This window comes from Tarenaya hassleriana, unplaced genomic scaffold (assembly GCF_000463585.1).
Source record: "Tarenaya hassleriana unplaced genomic scaffold, ASM46358v1 Cleome5, whole genome shotgun sequence".
NCBI classification, from domain to species: domain Eukaryota; kingdom Viridiplantae; phylum Streptophyta; class Magnoliopsida; order Brassicales; family Cleomaceae; genus Tarenaya; species Tarenaya hassleriana.
Genome location: NW_010967707.1, coordinates 1,076,326 through 1,092,374, shown reverse-complemented (window position 1 = coordinate 1,092,374; position 16,049 = coordinate 1,076,326). Strand labels below are relative to the sequence as shown.

Genomic DNA, 16,049 nt, shown 5'->3' with positions numbered 1-16,049 from the left:
AATGTCAGTCTTTTTGTCACAATATGTCACATGCAAAAACTTATTATATATATTAGAAATAAATAATCATATATTTATTTATTTTAAAACATGAATAAATTCTTTCATTTAGTAATAAAATAATAATAACCATGAAATAATCTGTGTCGAATATGTTCATATTTTCCTTTCATAGCTGCTTTAATATTAAAAAATAATTATATTTGTCAACAACATTGAAAAAATATAAAACATATTTTCAGGATCCACAATTGCGTCTTCTCTCGTAATCTTTTCATATGTTTCTCGAAATATTTTCTTTAGAAAATATAGTTCATGTCCAAAAAATAAAATATGAAATCACAAATAGCTCAAATTGTCAGAGGAGGCGGTGCGGTGCACGCGCCCACTCGCGCCCTTTTTCTTCTTCGACCCGTCAGGATCCGACCCGCCGCACGCGAAGGTACACTCCACACCGCAGATGTTGCTGAAGCACGAGAACAGTCCGTTTCCTCCGTCGGTGTGACGGCGACTGTGCGTCTTCATCGCCGGAGTCTTTCTCCGGGAGCTTTTTCCCCCGGCGGCTTCGTCCATTTCGCTGCTCAAGTGGCTTGACCCGAGGTCGTACAATGGCGGCAACTCCGTCCGCCATCGCTCGAGTTTCGACCGCAGACCTTCGATGCTACCGTCTTCAATGCTCCATTCGCTGAGGATCGAGCTCTCGGTGTCGTTTGGGTTAGATCTCTCCTTCTCCATCTTCTCCATCACCTCCGATGGCGACGGACCTAACTCCGACTCTGTTAATATCGGTCGTCTGGCCATATTAGGCCTCATTGGTGTGCCGAAGTTGGATTTCATCGGTGTTGCCATGTAGGTTGATCGTAACGGAGTCGATCCGACGATATTGGACCGCATCGGAGTCGATGCGACGATATTCGACCGCATCGGAGTCGATCCAACACCGATCGATCGCATTGGAGTGGAACCGACCATATTAGATCTGATCGGAGTTGATTCGACGATGTTCGATCTCAACGGCGTCCCGTTCCTCGACAAGTACGGCGACGCGCCGCTGCGACCGTAATCCTTGGCCGGTCTATGTTTCTCGCGCATCGGCGTTCTTCCGGGCGTTTTGCGAGATGGATTATACGATCCATGCGGCGTCACATTTGGTTTCTCCTTTCTCGGCGGCCCCAGATATAGGTCTTCCCTCATCGGTGGATCTATAACGTCTAAATCGATCGAGTGGTATCTCTTCCTCGGGGTTTTGGGCGTTTTGCTCGACGACGGATCTTTGATAGATTTCATGGCTTCGGTGTTCGACGAGGAAGTTGTATCGTGTTCCGATGTCGTGGGTACAGTTTCTGAGTTGCTGCTCGCCAAGGTGCTCGCCGGCTTCTTGTTCGCCGCACGGCTCCTTTCGGCTCTACTGAGGAGATCTGAGACGACCATGGAACTCGTGTCGCTCTTCGTTCGCCGGAGCTCCGGCTTCGATACCACCGACTGGTACTGTCTCGAAGCCGGTGATTGAGGGTTCTTTGAGCTCCCTTTGTGGCTATTGAGATGCAGATGCTGCAAATGTGGATCCTCTTCTCCGAGCAAATCCCTATAACCCACGGCCGATGAATCCATGTGTGTGTAAAGCGGCATGCTACGCATTGAACCATCAAGCAACCCAACTCCAATGTTCAGAATCCCCTGAGGCCGTCCGGAGGTTCGCCGGACCTGAAGCGCAACAAACCGCATTCCTGGAGGTGGTGTCGAGCGGCGATACTCGTTGTTGCCGGTGCGGTAGCCAGGCCGCCGACTAGGCGGGATAAGATTACTGATCAGGACACGGACCGTTCCTACGTGAACGTCACGGAACCAATGCAGAGCATAAATTTCGATCATGACAGCTGAGGTATCGGCATAGAGGAACTCCTCGTTGACCCGAAAGACGAATTTGTCGTTCCAGGTGGGGTTTGAGCCGCCGGAGTAGTCAACGCGGGTGGCGAGTCTGCGTTCGGAGTTAACCCAAGCGATCGCGTAGGTCTTCATTTTACGTGACACCGGAGCCAAGTCTTGAGCGGAGATAATGTTGAGCTCCAGCAATTGAAATGATGGAAACATCGACATTTTCGTGGGCGGAGAGAGGGAAGATTATTCACATTTGACGATTTATTTATCTGTTTTTGGTTTAGTTTGAGAGGATGAAAGAAGAATTTAGCTATCAGATCATCATCCCCCAAGGAGGAGACGATGCATGGAGGAGGGGGGAATTGAAGGGAGAAGAACACTGTTGGCAATCACCGAAATTGTAGGAGGAGGTATTGACCATTGTTTTTTTTATTCTGGTTTATTTCTTGGCACAAAGATTGAATCTTTGTTTCCATGTTTGGTCATTGTTTTTAGAGAATTTGCTTGCATATGCCAATTGTTAGAAAGTCTTTTAGGGGTCATGTGCTGTTACAGCACAGGTTTTCTATATTTGGAGAGAGAGGGTTATGAGGAACAAGTTGGCAAAGTATTAGGGATTAACATCAAAATCTTTTGTATGCCTTATTTTTACAAGAACCCTAGTTTAGACCTAATTTTTTCAAAAACCCCCTTTTTTTGAGTGTGTGATGATTCTCCCGGCAAAATCAAAATCGACTGACCTAACTATTTAAGCCTTTGATATCTATTGCTAGTGATTTCTCTGCAGTAGTCATTGATCGTCGATCATTGGATGCGTGGGGAATTGCTAAATTTACAAGGACTATATCCAAAGTCGCCTGCTGTGATGTGATTCTTGTTGGCTGCATCATAGCTAGGGCTGGACAGAATGGTGGCTTGCATCATGAGCAAGACAGACAGGATGTCTGAACGACTAGGGCTGGACGGACAGGCAGACAGAATGATGGTTTGGACTGCAATCAAGATAGGATGGAAAGCTCTAATCCTGTAGGACAACATATCAGAGACTGGGCTATGGGATAGGATGAGAAATCAAATCATATGTGGAGTTTACGGCATCTTAGACCCAACGGAGACACGGCCCGTAATCTAATCCAATATAACAGCTCCGATAAGATTCTGCCCTCCTCTTTTTTTTTTGAGTTTTATATGTCAAAAAAAGAGCAAAACTTTTTCATGATTATGTAAAATCCAATATGATCTCATCCGATGACATTGATGGTTCGAAGGAAAGGGGGCAAAATCATGTGCATGGGGTGCTCGTCACGAGGACCAAGTGATAGTAAAACGGGGATCATGTTGCCCTTTCGCAAATATGTGGGGTCAAAATCATCTCAACATAAAATTTCCATAACATATTTGCCTAGTTTTTTCCCCCTCTTTTTTTCGAAAATCCATCCTATCTTTTGTTTTTTGATTAATTTAGACCTTACATTTCTTAAAATACGAAACAAAGTGGTGTTTACTATTTATAACTCAATTTTGATGGATCAGATCACATAATCTCATTTGTCCGAAAATCAATTTATTACGGTTTCTATCTCACCTTCATATATGACTTTTTTCATCATAACACCGATAATTGGATCTCATTTGTGTTTTTACTCACAACACTATCAATCCTACTTTGGGCCATAGAAAAAGGGGGGGTCAATTGTAACTTTTTAAAACTTCAGGGAATATCTCTAAATAAAAAATATTACAGGGGTGCTTTAGGAGTTCCCTCGGAAATCTAATCAACCATACATACACTTAATCTTCGAACTTCAATGCCGAATATCCGTCTCATTCAAACTTCTCATGGGTCCTCCGAATCAAAATCCAAAATCTTAAAAAACCAATAGAACCCAATTTCCGACCGATGAACGTTCAAAGAGCTTGAGCCAAAGTAACCCAAGAAAAAAAAATTATTAAGACTTGAACGGATTGGGAAAGACCCTTCAGCAGAAGAATGCTGAGGAACGTACCATCTCTCTCGGTTTTCGTTACTGCAGATGGTGACCAGGGCGAAAATCCGGTGATTGAAACTGATGAAACTTTGGAGAGAACGATTAGGATTGGCGACAGGATTAGCGGCGAGTTCAGTTTCGTTAGACAGGTGGATTTCTTATCTATCAAGGAAGAAGATGACGAAGGCGGCGAAGGAGAAGGTGATGAGAAAATAGAAGGATATGACAGAAACCGAAACATGGGTTTCGGAGAAGATGGCGAAAGAGGAAAAGGGTTTGACAGAGACGGAGAATTGGGGTCTGGGGAAGAAGAAATGAAGAAGCGACAGGAGGAGTCCGAGGAAGAGAAGAAGAAGAAGAAGATAGCGATTGCACGAAAAGAGGAGAAAAGAGATCCAGATGAGAAACTGGGTTTTGAAGAAGAGATCGAACGGCCACCTAGCCCTCCTATGCATTTAGCAGCAGGGCTCGGGATTGATAAGTTCGATTTGTATGGTAATGAGATTAAATTTGATTTACCGAGTTTTGATGACGAGAACTGTGATGGGTACTACAAAACGATGCTTGAGGATTATCCATTGCATCCTCTGCTTCTCAGAAACTACGCTCAGTTCTTGGAGGTACTGAAAACGTTTTAGTTTCATAGTCTCTGCTTCTGTTGGTTACTATACTTGCAGATGTCTCAAAGCATTATCCAATGTGAAGTTGTGATTCAAAGATTCATCACTCAGATTCTCCAGATTATGGATATGCATACATCTCTTTTGGCCTCTGTTTGTGTGTATAGTTTCAAGTAATGGCAAGTTTTCTGACGCCACAGTTCAAAGGAGACCTCCATGGAGCAGAAGACTACTACCATCGGTGTACAATAGTGGAGCCCGACGATGGAGAAATCATGGTTAACTATGCAAGATTGGTGATGAGGCTTCATCAGGACAAAGCCAAAGCATCAAACTACTTTGAACGTGCTGTTCGAGCATCTCCTGCAGACAGGTCAGTGAGATCATCAAAACATCTCATTTATTGGAAGTAAAGCCATTTGGACTGTGAGCATGCACGTATGATGTGAATACATTGTTTTCAGCAACGTTCTTGCTGCATACGCGAGTTTCCTTTGGGAGACAAACGATGACAGTGATGAGGACGAGGAGGAAGATGAAGAAAATCGTCAAGGAAGAGAACAGTTTGAGGTGGGTTTGGTTTTTAACTTGTGGGTTTCCTCTCTTATCCGCCCGGTGTTTGAATGCATAATCTCTAACGTCGGAGCTTTTTTCTTTTCTTTGCATCGGAAAAGCTTACTGGAGCAGAAGACCGGAGTTCAAACCCGGCAAAGGCTGAAACCGAAGATGGAGAGACAATGTACCAATACGCTAAATCGTTCTGGGAGGTGCATCGTGATCGTGGTATGGCTTCGTTCTACTTCAGAAAGGCCGTTGAGGCCGGCCCAGGTGACAGGTACCGATTTTTCTTTCTCCAACACAGGATTCCTGTTTTCTCCTAACTGCAAAGCATTTTCTCTGTGTTTTTCAGCGATATTCTTGCAGCATATGCTCGGTTCTTGTGGGAAACAGATGAATGTGACGACGACGACGATGAAGAAGAAGAGAGATCAGGCGGGCATCATGTTGGAAGGTCATCTTCCTCGTGAGGTCTCTTTGACTGTTGAAAACTTTCTAGTCTTGAGATAATCAATGGCAATAGAACCCCGATTGCCTCGGAAACAGACATGATGTCCCTGTATGTATACCTGTATAACACATGAACACTTCCATGTGTAGTAAAATGCAGTTTGATCATGTATTACCACAAGACATAATTTTATTTTTCAGTTTTATTGTAAAGCAAAACCTATCTTGGACCAACATGTATTTCCTAGAGATACACTTATTGATATGTCATTCATCTTACGACGACGACGGCAAAGAGGAAAGAAAGAAAGAGAGAAGAAGAAGCAAATGGGTAGAACAAGAGCTTCCCTTTGCAAATCAGATCTCGGGTTTATCACCTCCAGACTCCCGGAAATGCTCCTACAATATAGAACGAATACCTGGCCAGATCAGGTACGGACATCAACTAGAAAATTGCGAAACAATGTATGTTTTGGGCCTTCGAATGAATCGTGACTTACCTTGTCAGCTACAAATTTAACACTTACGACCTATGAAAGGGGTAAGACATATCAAACGCGAAACCAGAGTAGAAAAGCCTTCAAAAAGGTTAAAATTGTTAAGACCTTCTTCCAGCGACCACTCAGTGTAGACAAGATTTGTCCTGAAGGACGATCAGAGAGAGCAGCAGTAGTATCATCTCCTCCATTAGCGATTAAGAAACAGCGAATGATGTTCGCATTGGTACATGGTCGTAATACATTCTTTAGTCTGGTCGAAACGAAGACAAACCACTAAAGAGATTAGCACCAGAACCAGAATCCAACATAATAACAGAGTGACAAACTGCGCTGAAGAATGGACAAATACGTACTCAATCACCCAAACGTACAAATCTTGAATAAAGCACCAAACTCTCAGATCCAAGATCTAACTCGACATGCCGACAGCACAAAACGAGGGAAATTCTCTGAATGAACCTTCCAGACAGAAAAACGAGCACACCCCCAAATGCGAAAAAGGGTGGAAAGACAGTGCAACATCTACAAACTTACATTTTCGAACATACCTTTCCAGTTTTGATGGGAACAATGTCATCAAATGGCAAGTGGTTCACCTGAAACCGGGCATTTCCCATACTCCTACAGGGAACAAACCGCTTAAAACAAATTTGCTACAACGAGAACAAGACTTCTTGCTGACAAATGCATAAATATGAGAAACCTGACTTACAGTGTCAATCATTTGCACCCAAAGAATTGAAGCAGAAGACGGAAAATGACAGACAAAAACGCAGACGTGTTCGAACAATTCCGAATTCAAATACAAAGTATCTCGCTAGTTCCAAGAACCCATCGATGAAATTCAATTTTTTACGCTTGTACCAAGATTACCTGAAGCAAGAACAGCCCATAGTTCTTAGAAAGACGGGAAATTTCCAGGGTGAAATAACGAGGAGATCAGAGAATTGTAAATCGCCGACAACCCTAGACCGATGGAGCAACTCCGAGCTTGCCGATACGTGGCTATTGATTAACCACCTCTCGAAGAGAAAACACGACTTCGTCGTCACCACCGGCGCCTCCGGTCTCCGACTCTCTGGGACATAGCAAATATTTTATTGGACCAAATAATTCCTAATTTTGTAATTTAGTTAAAGAAAACAAAATAAAAAAAAACCCAAAGAATGATTGTTCATTGAATGTGTAACATTAATTTGGCAGTCTCTCCTAACAAGTCGTGTGGGCCAAAAAAAAGAGAGGAAAGCCGAACAGTAGGATGACAAAGCGATAATGGTATTCCACGTTCTGTTGCATGTCCATTTCACTTTCTTCCTTTTTCTTTTTTTAATATGTTGAATTAATATAATTAGCGTTGGAATCATACAGCGTTACCCAAGAAGAAGAAAATAGAAAATAGAAAATATTAAAGAAAATAAATAAGACTTCTGACCATATTTAGAGAGATAGAGAGAGAGAGAGAGAGAGAGAGAGAGAGAGAGAGAGGGGCAAAATCGATCGTTTCAATCCGAATTAGGGACATTTAACTTGCGCTGAAAATAGGGTTCATGGGCTGATTTGAATTTTGAATTTTGCCGACTTACATTCTTCTGAAGAATAAAGCCCAAGCCCATTTTATTAAATATGATAGGAGCGGCCCATTAAAACTTTTAACTATTTTTTTAAATTAAAAAAATAGATGATGTGGTAAAAAAAAGATTTCGAACAGTTTGTATTGGTTTTATCATATAATACAATAACTTTACGTTAGCATACAGTTATTATAACTTTTATTTGAATATAGATATTTCATATACCATTTAGTATCGTAATTATTTTGATGAAACAATTTAATATATTTATCCATATCGAATAAAGTTCATATAATTTTATTTATAATTTATTATATGTTTAATATAAATTTTGATTTTTTTTTAAATACCAATCCCTTGATGAAAAAATAATAAAAAAAATAAAACACGCATAAAATGTAATAAAAATCTTCAGCAACGACGTCTTAGAAAACATTTGTTCTATATTTACTTAAATAAACATTGTTTTCCTGTAACAACGAATTCATATTAAATTTTGGCCCCTAATCTAGTACGACGACACGTGTATTTTTGGAACAGTCCAAGCTCTGATATTTTTGGAATATTTCTATCTAAATGCGTGAGGGAAAACATTAGGGAATCAATTTATCCTTTTTTATTTTATTTTAACCAAAAGAAAGATTCCATTTAATTTGTGCAAATGAATCTGAAACCAAACCCAAATAAACTCTAACCGACAACATCTGCAAGGACCATATTACAAAGCCATGAGCTTTTGAAAGACGTAAAGCTTTGATGTTGCAAAGATTTGGCACAACATGCGCACAGTAGATGTTTCCCTATCCCACTTTATCCTTAATATATATTTTTACATTTAGGAGGAGAGAAAAAAAAAAGAATAATAGAATAAAATGTCAGTTCTTGCGAATATATTTTATATTCAAATTTATATTATACGAATTTTATATGCCGGTTATATTGTACATGCAATTCTGTTGTACGTACGATGATCAATTTTTATAATATTTTACGCCAAAATCTTGAATTTTGTTTTATACTTGGTTTTATCCGTTATAGTTAAAAATCAATAGGTATTTGCATATGTATTTAGATAGATACTCTTAGATGGAAAATGCATAAACTATGTTAAAAACATAGTGAATATAACCCAAGTTTTGGTGATCGGATTTTAAATTTTACAAAAATTTCTTTTATCAAAAAAAAAAAAGTTTTGGTGATCGGTACGAGAACATCCAAATCATATTTTTATCTTGGGTTCAAATCTAAACGTGGGGAGGAGTATTCATCTGTACTTCTCTAATGTTCTAAAAGATATAATTGAACCAAAGATCCGAGGAACTTACGGATTATCTAAAAAAATATAATGCCCACGAGAGAATAACCAAAAATAAGGTCGAAATCGAAACCGAAATAGATTTCAAATTTATGTTGGTATATGAAAATTAAAGTCTAGATACATGAAATATTATTGCCTAAATACCAATATAATTAAGCATTATGATGAATGATTTCTATCTGTATGGAAAAAGAAATTATGCATATGATATGGGAAGATGTCATAGTGCCCACGAGAGAATAACCAAAAGTAAGGCCTTTATCAATAAAAAAAAATGGTACACTTTTTTTTTTAACCAATGACAAACAGATTCGACCGTAGGGGCCGTACGTAATTAGAAAGACTAATTGAATTTTACAAATAATTAAATAATGTTTCAATGGGATTATGTGTATACCCAACCATATCTTAAACGAGTTTGAGACATACTCGAGTTACTTTCTCCAAATATATGTCTGAAACTTATTGTTCAAAATTGTATGGACCATCTGTATACGTATATATATACATACATATATATTTATACTTGTATTTTTATTTATTTATGAAAGTGGCCGTCGTTTTCAGCGGTGGAAGGCGTGTGCCTTTTACATTCAAACTTCGATGAAGACGGTCGTATTTCCGTAGTATCAATTCATCAAATCAGCTTTGTTCTTAAGCAGTTCCTTTTTCATTTTTTTTATAAAATTATTATAACTAAATATGAAAGCCAAAGTATTCCCTCTATCTCGAAGACTCGTATTTCCCTCTATTTCGCTTCCACTATTTAATTTAGGGATAATTCCATTTAAAACCATGTACTTTTCTCTCGTCTCAATTTAAACCCTATACTTTTTTTTTATCCAAAAAAACATTGTACTTCTAAAAATTGGCAATTAAAACTCTATACTTTTAAAAATTGGCAAATAAAACCCTGAACGAAAAACAATATTATTTAATGCTGACATGGCATCCTAGTCATCTGCCACATCATCAATCCCTAATATTTAATAATATTAATTAATAAAAAATAAAAATAAAATAATAATAAAAAAAATAAAAATTAAAAAATTATATATATTCATAAAATTATATACATATATAAACATGTTTATAAAAATTTTAAAATTATATACATATATAAATATATTTATATATACATATATACATATATATATATATACATATGATACATATATATCTATATATGTGTATAATTATTATATTTTATATGTATGTGTGATATATACATGCTTTTCTAAAAATCATATATATATGTGACATATGCATGATTTTTAGAAAAAAAAATACATATACCACATATGCATATAAAACATATATGTATTATATATATGTGTGTATATATATAAATATGTTTATATATGTGTATATATATATATCATTTCATTATATATGTATGTGTATAATTTTTAAAATTTTATTTTTATTTTTATTATTTTATTTTTATTTTGCATTAATTAATATTATTAAATATTAGGGATTGATGATGTGACAGATGACTAGGATGCCATGTCAGCATTAAATAATATATTTTTTCGTTCAGGGTTTTATTTGCCAATTTTTAAAAGTACAATATTTTTTTGGATAAAAAAAAAGTACAGGGTTTAAATTGCGACGAGAGAAAAGTACAGGGTTTTAAATGGAATTATCCCTTTAATTTATCATAAATATTCATTAAAAAAGAAATTCCGATTATATATTGTGCATATATAAATAAAAAGTGAAAATAAATTTATTTAGCTCCCTTCTGATGTGTATATATCAGCTTTTCAAATTTACGCTGGATTGTTCAAAATGCTAATGTTTTCATCCATGCTACTATACTTTATTTATTATCTGTAATTAAATTTATAGTTTAATATATTCAGCCATTGGTACCACTGTCTTTACAAACTTTGTTGCCAACTAATTAATTTGATATAAGTCTAGTTCGAAATTATTACTATAAAGTCCTTTTTCTTATTTTTTCGAGATATCTCAATTATTATAGAACCATTTTCATCGTTTAAAAAAAAAAGTGTAAGAAAACGACATCTCAATTCAAAGCCTGAAAGCGAATGATTTAAAAGGTAAGCAGTACCCTCTACTTGAATGTCACTATTTCTGCAATTTTATTTTCCAGGGAAAATTCCGTAAGAAATTTTTATATTCGAATTTTTAATAGGCATCAAGTAACTAATAAAAAAAATTCTACATTTTTTTTATGGAAAAATAAAAGTTTTTGATGATAATAACATCACGGACAGTTTATTTATTAGGGTTTTCATGTACCCTCGTCTGCATGGACGTGGATGAATTAAATAGTGGAAGCGAAATAAAAATGGAAAAACTATTAAATACAGAAATAATATAAATAACTAAAATTAAAGAAATTAGGGGGAAAAAACAACGTCCAAAAATATAGGGCTTAATTTAGGACAACTCTCGGTCAAAACGTCAAAAAGCACGCAACGAGAATTGGGTCAAGCTCCCTCAACGGTCAAAACAGTCTCCCAAAGGTGGGACCAATTATCCACGTCACCATACTAACCTCCACGTGGATGGTAAAAAACCCGCCACCTCATTAAAAGAGGGAACTTGGTCCAGCACGTTTAATGGGAATTGCCACGCTGGCGTATCTCGAGCTCGTACATGTACGTATAATATATATATATAACTATATTATATATGCAGAGACACGCGCCAGTCTATACAATTCAGAGAGATGTATATAGGCATTATATGTATATATACGTACGCAACCAAAAGTATATATACACATTGTGGTTTCTTGAGCTTCCATATCCTCCATTTTCCCTCGGATAAAACTGTAAGGATTTTCTCTCCAACTTCTGTTTATGTTTTGTTTTTTTTTTCAGTTTTTTTCTCTCTCCCCAATATCATTTGATCATTTTCGATGATTTTTTTTTTAATTCTGGTTTCATTTCTTTCTAGATTCGACGAAGCATCGAGGAGAATCGTTTGGTTAGAAAAATTTTCCTTTTTCTCTCTCCATTTTCCCGGAAAATTCTTGCATTGCCGACGTTGGAGCTTAGAACAAGACATGTTGCAGGAGATAGTTTCGCCTCAGGACCAACTCTCAATCGTAATCTCGAATCTCTTTACGTTATTTTATAGAATTTCTTCATATCTCTGAAATTATATTTGCATGCGTGATTATTTTTTTCTCTTTCCATGTTGCGATTCTTGAATTTATCTCATGTTTTTTTCTGAGAATATAAATCGGTTATTTATCCTTTTCAATTTCAGAATCTAATGTGAGTTTCTAGACATTGCTGTCTTCTCTTAACATGTTTGATGCAATAGAACATACAAGAAACTCGTTCTCTCTCTTTTCTTTTCTATCTGAAGAACAAAACTGCAAATTAAAGAAACACACACACACACATATATATATATATATATATATATATATATATATATATATTCTTCGTAATGAAAATTTAAATAAATATTGTATAATCAGAATTTAATACTCACAGTTATTTGTTCATCTGGAAAATTTAAAGAACCACTTGTAGATCAATACGTTTTAAGATATTATTAATTTGACTATATATATATTTATTCGATTTTTTATTGAAATAATTTTATGTCAACCCATACTATTGTTGGATGCCCTAAGAAATTTTATCGCCATAACGTCATTTTCTTCTCCTTATTCCATTTTATCTCTTTTTTCTTGTTCTGATTGCTTCATTCGTTTTGGTAGCTTTCTTTTGATATATTATGTTTAATCTTCTAAAACTCAAAAAAAAAAAAACATTCGATACGTTTAGGACAAAACACAGTGTACGTACGGTCTTTATACTTTCCATCCAATCACAAAAGTGTCAGAAGATAACAAAGAACCATGTCTACTACGCCTCCAAAGATGCTATCTACGTATACATATCCCAGAGAGAGAAAAAAAACTTTCCATTTATAGAAACTCAACTCTTAAGCGTTTGAGCTTTGCGTCTTGTTCCTGTCGTGTGTATAATGTATATGGCTCTTCTTGAATTGCATGTCACGTGAAGCATCCATTATCTCATTTGCCCAACATTTTTGCCCGAAACCCTAATTAGTAATTACTCAAAAGACAATATCTGATCCATTAAAGAAGATCTGATCTATTTACATGTTTGTTTTCTTTCTGGAGATTCCCCATATATATATAGAATCGTGTTATATATAAATATGAAGTGCCTGAAACCGCCTTATTGGATCAAACCTTAACCCACAACACTTACAGTTCTAGTTTCTTGTTTCGCAAGAAAACCCTAGTTATTTTTATGGAGGTTGTTTACGTACGTCTCCAAGATCTTTGATTTTTTTTTTCTCCTTTGATTCGTCGTATTATTATTTATTACAGTGGTGTAATTGATTTGTCCTATGTTGTTTCACACAGGATGAAATCACGAGCTCTCTCAACGTTCAGATCTTCGACTTTTGTGATCCGCTGTTACAGGAACCGTTTCAGACATCTGAAGTGACATCTCCTTCGAACTGTGATAATTCAGTTCTGTTTTCGAACAGCAACAATAAGGAAGACGACAACATCAACAACAATTATCCAGAGAAATCAGGAAGTTTCAATGGAAACGAAGTCTCGAACGCCAATACAGCTTCTACAACAACCGAGAACAACAACGTTAATGGCGAAGACAATAACGGGGATCTTTCGATAATTTTCGATCCACAGGAAGATTTCGACAACGACATCTCGGCCTCCATAGATTTCTCCTCATCTCTGCAGTTTCCTGTGTCTGAACAACTCCTCGGGACAACATGCCAAGACCAGTTCGATTTCTCAGCTCCAAACATTATCTACTCTTCTTCTGGAGATCCTTTGTCTCTGACAACAGCTTCTTCCGTGGCGCCACCGCCACTACAGTCGTCGGTTTTCGAGGAAGATTGCTTATCTTCTGTCCCAAGTTACAATATCGGACTCAACCCTTCATCCCCATCTCGCTCCTTCTACGGCACGCCTTGTCTGTCTGCGTATATGGTCATGTCTGGAAACCTGAACCCTAGTTTATCCTCGGAAAGTTCTGGACTTTTCGCAGGTAATATTCATCTGGGTTGTCCTGATCTCAAGCCTCATGATCCATTGATGGATTATCCAGCTGCTGACAATGGTGGGATTTTCTACCACGATTCGATCAAACCCATCTTCAATCCTGGAGATCTTCAGGTAAACTCCACGAAAGACTTCAACTTTTCTCATCTGTAATTTTGGGAGTTTGCCAATCCTGGTTTTTGTTTCTTTCGGGATGTATACAGGTTCTCGGTAGCGTAGAGAACAAGGCACCGCCATCGGCAGAGATAAGCTGTCTGGATGAAGCGACGTCGAGTAAGGTCGGGAGACTCTCCGCCGAGCAGAGGAAAGAGAAGATCCATAGGTACATGAAGAAGAGGAACGAGAGGAACTTCAGCAAGAAAATCAAGGTACTTCTTCGTCTTTAACCATCGTATCGTACCAACCGGTTTAGTTAGCTCCTAAACCTGAACGAACCTAATTAACCGGAGCTAATAAGACATTTTTTTTGGGGGGGGGGGTGAAGTATGCTTGTCGGAAGACATTGGCAGATAGCCGACCAAGAGTTAGGGGAAGATTCGCCAAGAATGATGAATTAGGGGAACTCCATAGACAAGCCTCTTCAAGCCATCATGATGACGATGACGAAGATGATGATGTAAGCTTTCTTCAAGCCATAAACGAGACTTAATTATTATTTTTACTAATAACTTCAGTTAATTCAAAATTAGCGATAATTTTTTTTTTTTTTTTTTTTTTTTTTGCAGATGGGAGTGAAGGAAGAGGAACAGATGGTGGATTCTTCCGACATATTCTCACACATAAGTGGTGTGAACTCCTTCAAGTGCAACTTCCCAATCCAATCTTGGATTTAACAACTCACCAGCATAGATTCTTATATACTTGCAATTACAAATATTAAAAAAATATTATTCCATAGAGTTATATTTCTATTTATTTAGTACAATTTTGGCCTTGACCCACATTCCGTTTATATGCATATATATGTATATATATGATGAGAATGATGTTTTGTATTTAATGAGTGTTGTATTATTATCACTTGAAACATTATATATGATGTTTTTATTATTATCCCCGTAGACATTATGGTTTTTTTTGTTACAATGACCTCTATTTGTTTTCCTCTGAATGAGCCCTTTTGTATTAAATAGGCTTAAAGTTCTGGGCAATTGATTATAATAGGCCCAATATTGTGGGCCCATACACATTTTATTTCTGTTATTTTGAATTTCTTGTAGATTATCAAAAAGACCTAAAAAAAAACTAGGTGTCAATTGGACCTGTCCGAACCCACTCGACCCAAAGATTTCAGATTCGGGTTCGGGTTCAGACCGATCCGTTTTTTCGGACCTATGTAACTATGCCAAAGTCTAGCTCTATATATTACGGATTCAGATAGGATCGGGTCGAGTCGGACCGCTCCACATAAGTAAATATTTTTTTCTTTCTTTAAAAAAAGTATCGAGTTTTCGGACGATCTGAATCGAGTCCGAATTCCGATCTAAGTCCGGTTCGAAAACCCAATTTTTTCGGATCGAAAAATTTAGACCCAAAATTTGCTAATTTTCGGGTTGGACCGGACCGAGCTTCGGACTTCGGACCTAAATTGACACCCCTAAAAAAAAACCCAACCAACATATAGGTACTCTTTTGTTTTATCAACATTTATTTATTTTTGTGTATACTATTAGTATACTAATATATACAACTGGCATAAAATATTAAGCCTAACAAAAAAGCAGGCTATCTTATGATAGTTGAATTACAGTGATAAGACATTTTATTTTATTTGAATAAATAACTAAATAAATATTCTTGTTCTATCAAAACATAAAATTTAGATTGTATAATCTCCTACTAGACAAAACAAAAAGCTAAACACATAAAATAACACCAAATGGTCGAGACATCATGTGCGCAAATCCAATACAAGACATAAAATGTTTTTTTTTTTTGTCAAGTCTTGGTGGTTGGTCGATAGGTTATAAATTTCGTATTTTAAAAATTCAAACCTTCATAATTTAAATATCTCTAAATGTCGTTTTTGAAATCGTGGCTGGCCTAACCTAACGCTGACAAATAAATCCGTCAATTTATCTTAAATTTGTCCAAAATTTTAAAA

The 16,049-nt window shown here is 36.8% G+C and overlaps 4 protein-coding genes across 12 annotated transcripts; 2 read left to right on the top strand and 2 right to left on the bottom strand.

Moving 5' to 3' along the window:
* Positions 1 to 233: 233 nt before the first annotated feature.
* On the bottom strand, positions 234 to 3,252 carry LOC104826097. Its single transcript, XM_010558629.2, has one exon. The coding sequence runs from the start codon at positions 2,095 to 2,097 to the stop codon at positions 340 to 342; it is 1,758 nt and encodes a 585-aa protein (XP_010556931.1). The 5' UTR covers positions 2,098 to 3,252; the 3' UTR covers positions 234 to 339.
* Positions 3,253 to 3,674: 422 nt separating this feature from the next.
* Positions 3,675 to 5,743, top strand: LOC104826095. Of its 3 annotated transcripts, none has more exons than XM_010558623.2 (5): positions 3,675 to 4,486; positions 4,654 to 4,859; positions 4,951 to 5,056; positions 5,161 to 5,269; positions 5,397 to 5,743. In XM_010558623.2, exons 1-5 carry the CDS (start codon positions 3,869 to 3,871, stop codon positions 5,552 to 5,554), a joined length of 1,197 nt encoding a protein of 398 aa, XP_010556925.1. In that variant the 5' UTR covers positions 3,675 to 3,868; the 3' UTR covers positions 5,555 to 5,743. The 3 variants fall into 3 exon arrangements, with proteins under 3 accessions (XP_010556925.1, XP_010556924.1, XP_010556926.1); XM_010558622.1 differs by having other exon boundaries at positions 3,678 to 4,486; positions 5,161 to 5,321; XM_010558624.2 differs by having other exon boundaries at positions 3,681 to 4,486; positions 4,687 to 4,859; positions 5,161 to 5,321.
* On the bottom strand, positions 5,667 to 7,084 carry LOC104826096. 5 transcript variants are annotated; one of them, XM_010558626.1, is made up of 6 exons: positions 6,868 to 7,084; positions 6,543 to 6,615; positions 6,348 to 6,403; positions 6,100 to 6,244; positions 5,995 to 6,024; positions 5,667 to 5,893 (listed from the first exon to the last, which is right to left on the bottom strand). In XM_010558626.1, exons 1-6 carry the CDS (start codon positions 6,885 to 6,887, stop codon positions 5,852 to 5,854), a joined length of 366 nt encoding a protein of 121 aa, XP_010556928.1. In that variant the 5' UTR covers positions 6,888 to 7,084; the 3' UTR covers positions 5,667 to 5,851. The 5 variants fall into 5 exon arrangements, 4 of the variants coding, with proteins under 4 accessions (XP_010556928.1, XP_010556927.1, XP_010556930.1 ...); XR_773690.1 differs by lacking the exon at positions 6,348 to 6,403; XM_010558625.1 differs by having other exon boundaries at positions 5,667 to 6,024.
* Positions 7,085 to 11,659: 4,575 nt separating this feature from the next.
* LOC104826094 (two-component response regulator-like APRR7) lies at positions 11,660 to 14,977 on the top strand. 3 transcript variants are annotated; one of them, XM_010558619.1, is made up of 6 exons: positions 11,660 to 11,692; positions 11,818 to 11,968; positions 13,274 to 14,059; positions 14,149 to 14,313; positions 14,430 to 14,561; positions 14,671 to 14,977. In XM_010558619.1, exons 2-6 carry the CDS (start codon positions 11,927 to 11,929, stop codon positions 14,776 to 14,778), a joined length of 1,233 nt encoding a protein of 410 aa, XP_010556921.1. In that variant the 5' UTR covers positions 11,660 to 11,692; positions 11,818 to 11,926; the 3' UTR covers positions 14,779 to 14,977. The 3 variants fall into 3 exon arrangements, with proteins under 3 accessions (XP_010556921.1, XP_010556923.1, XP_010556922.1); XM_010558621.2 differs by lacking the exons at positions 11,660 to 11,692; positions 11,818 to 11,968 and adding an exon at positions 12,665 to 13,163; XM_010558620.2 differs by lacking the exons at positions 11,660 to 11,692; positions 11,818 to 11,968 and adding an exon at positions 12,665 to 13,172.
* Positions 14,978 to 16,049: the final 1,072 nt, after the last annotated feature.

Coding starts and splice junctions, on each gene's coding strand:
- LOC104826097 (XM_010558629.2), bottom strand. CDS start 2,097: ATGTCGATGTTTCCATCATTTCAATTGCTGGAGCTCAACATTATCTCC.
- LOC104826096 (XM_010558625.1), bottom strand. CDS start 6,887: ATGGGCTGTTCTTGCTTCAG. Junction 6,245..6,347: donor TTGTACGTTTGGGTGATTGA/GTACGTATTTGT, acceptor CGTTTCGACCAG/ACTAAAGAATGTATTACGAC. Junction 6,025..6,099: donor TGAGTGGTCGCTGGAAGAAG/GTCTTAACAATT, acceptor CCCCTTTCATAG/GTCGTAAGTGTTAAATTTGT.
- LOC104826095 (XM_010558622.1), top strand. CDS start 3,869: ATGCTGAGGAACGTACCATCTCTCTCGGTTTTCGTTACTGCAGATGGT. Junction 5,057..5,160: donor AAGGAAGAGAACAGTTTGAG/GTGGGTTTGGTT, acceptor GCATCGGAAAAG/CTTACTGGAGCAGAAGACCG. Junction 5,322..5,396: donor GAGGCCGGCCCAGGTGACAG/GTACCGATTTTT, acceptor TGTGTTTTTCAG/CGATATTCTTGCAGCATATG.
- LOC104826094 (XM_010558619.1), top strand. CDS start 11,927: ATGTTGCAGGAGATAGTTTCGCCTCAGGACCAACTCTCAATC. Junction 11,969..13,273: donor CTCAGGACCAACTCTCAATC/GTAATCTCGAAT, acceptor TGTTTCACACAG/GATGAAATCACGAGCTCTCT. Junction 14,562..14,670: donor ACGATGACGAAGATGATGAT/GTAAGCTTTCTT, acceptor TTTTTTTTGCAG/ATGGGAGTGAAGGAAGAGGA.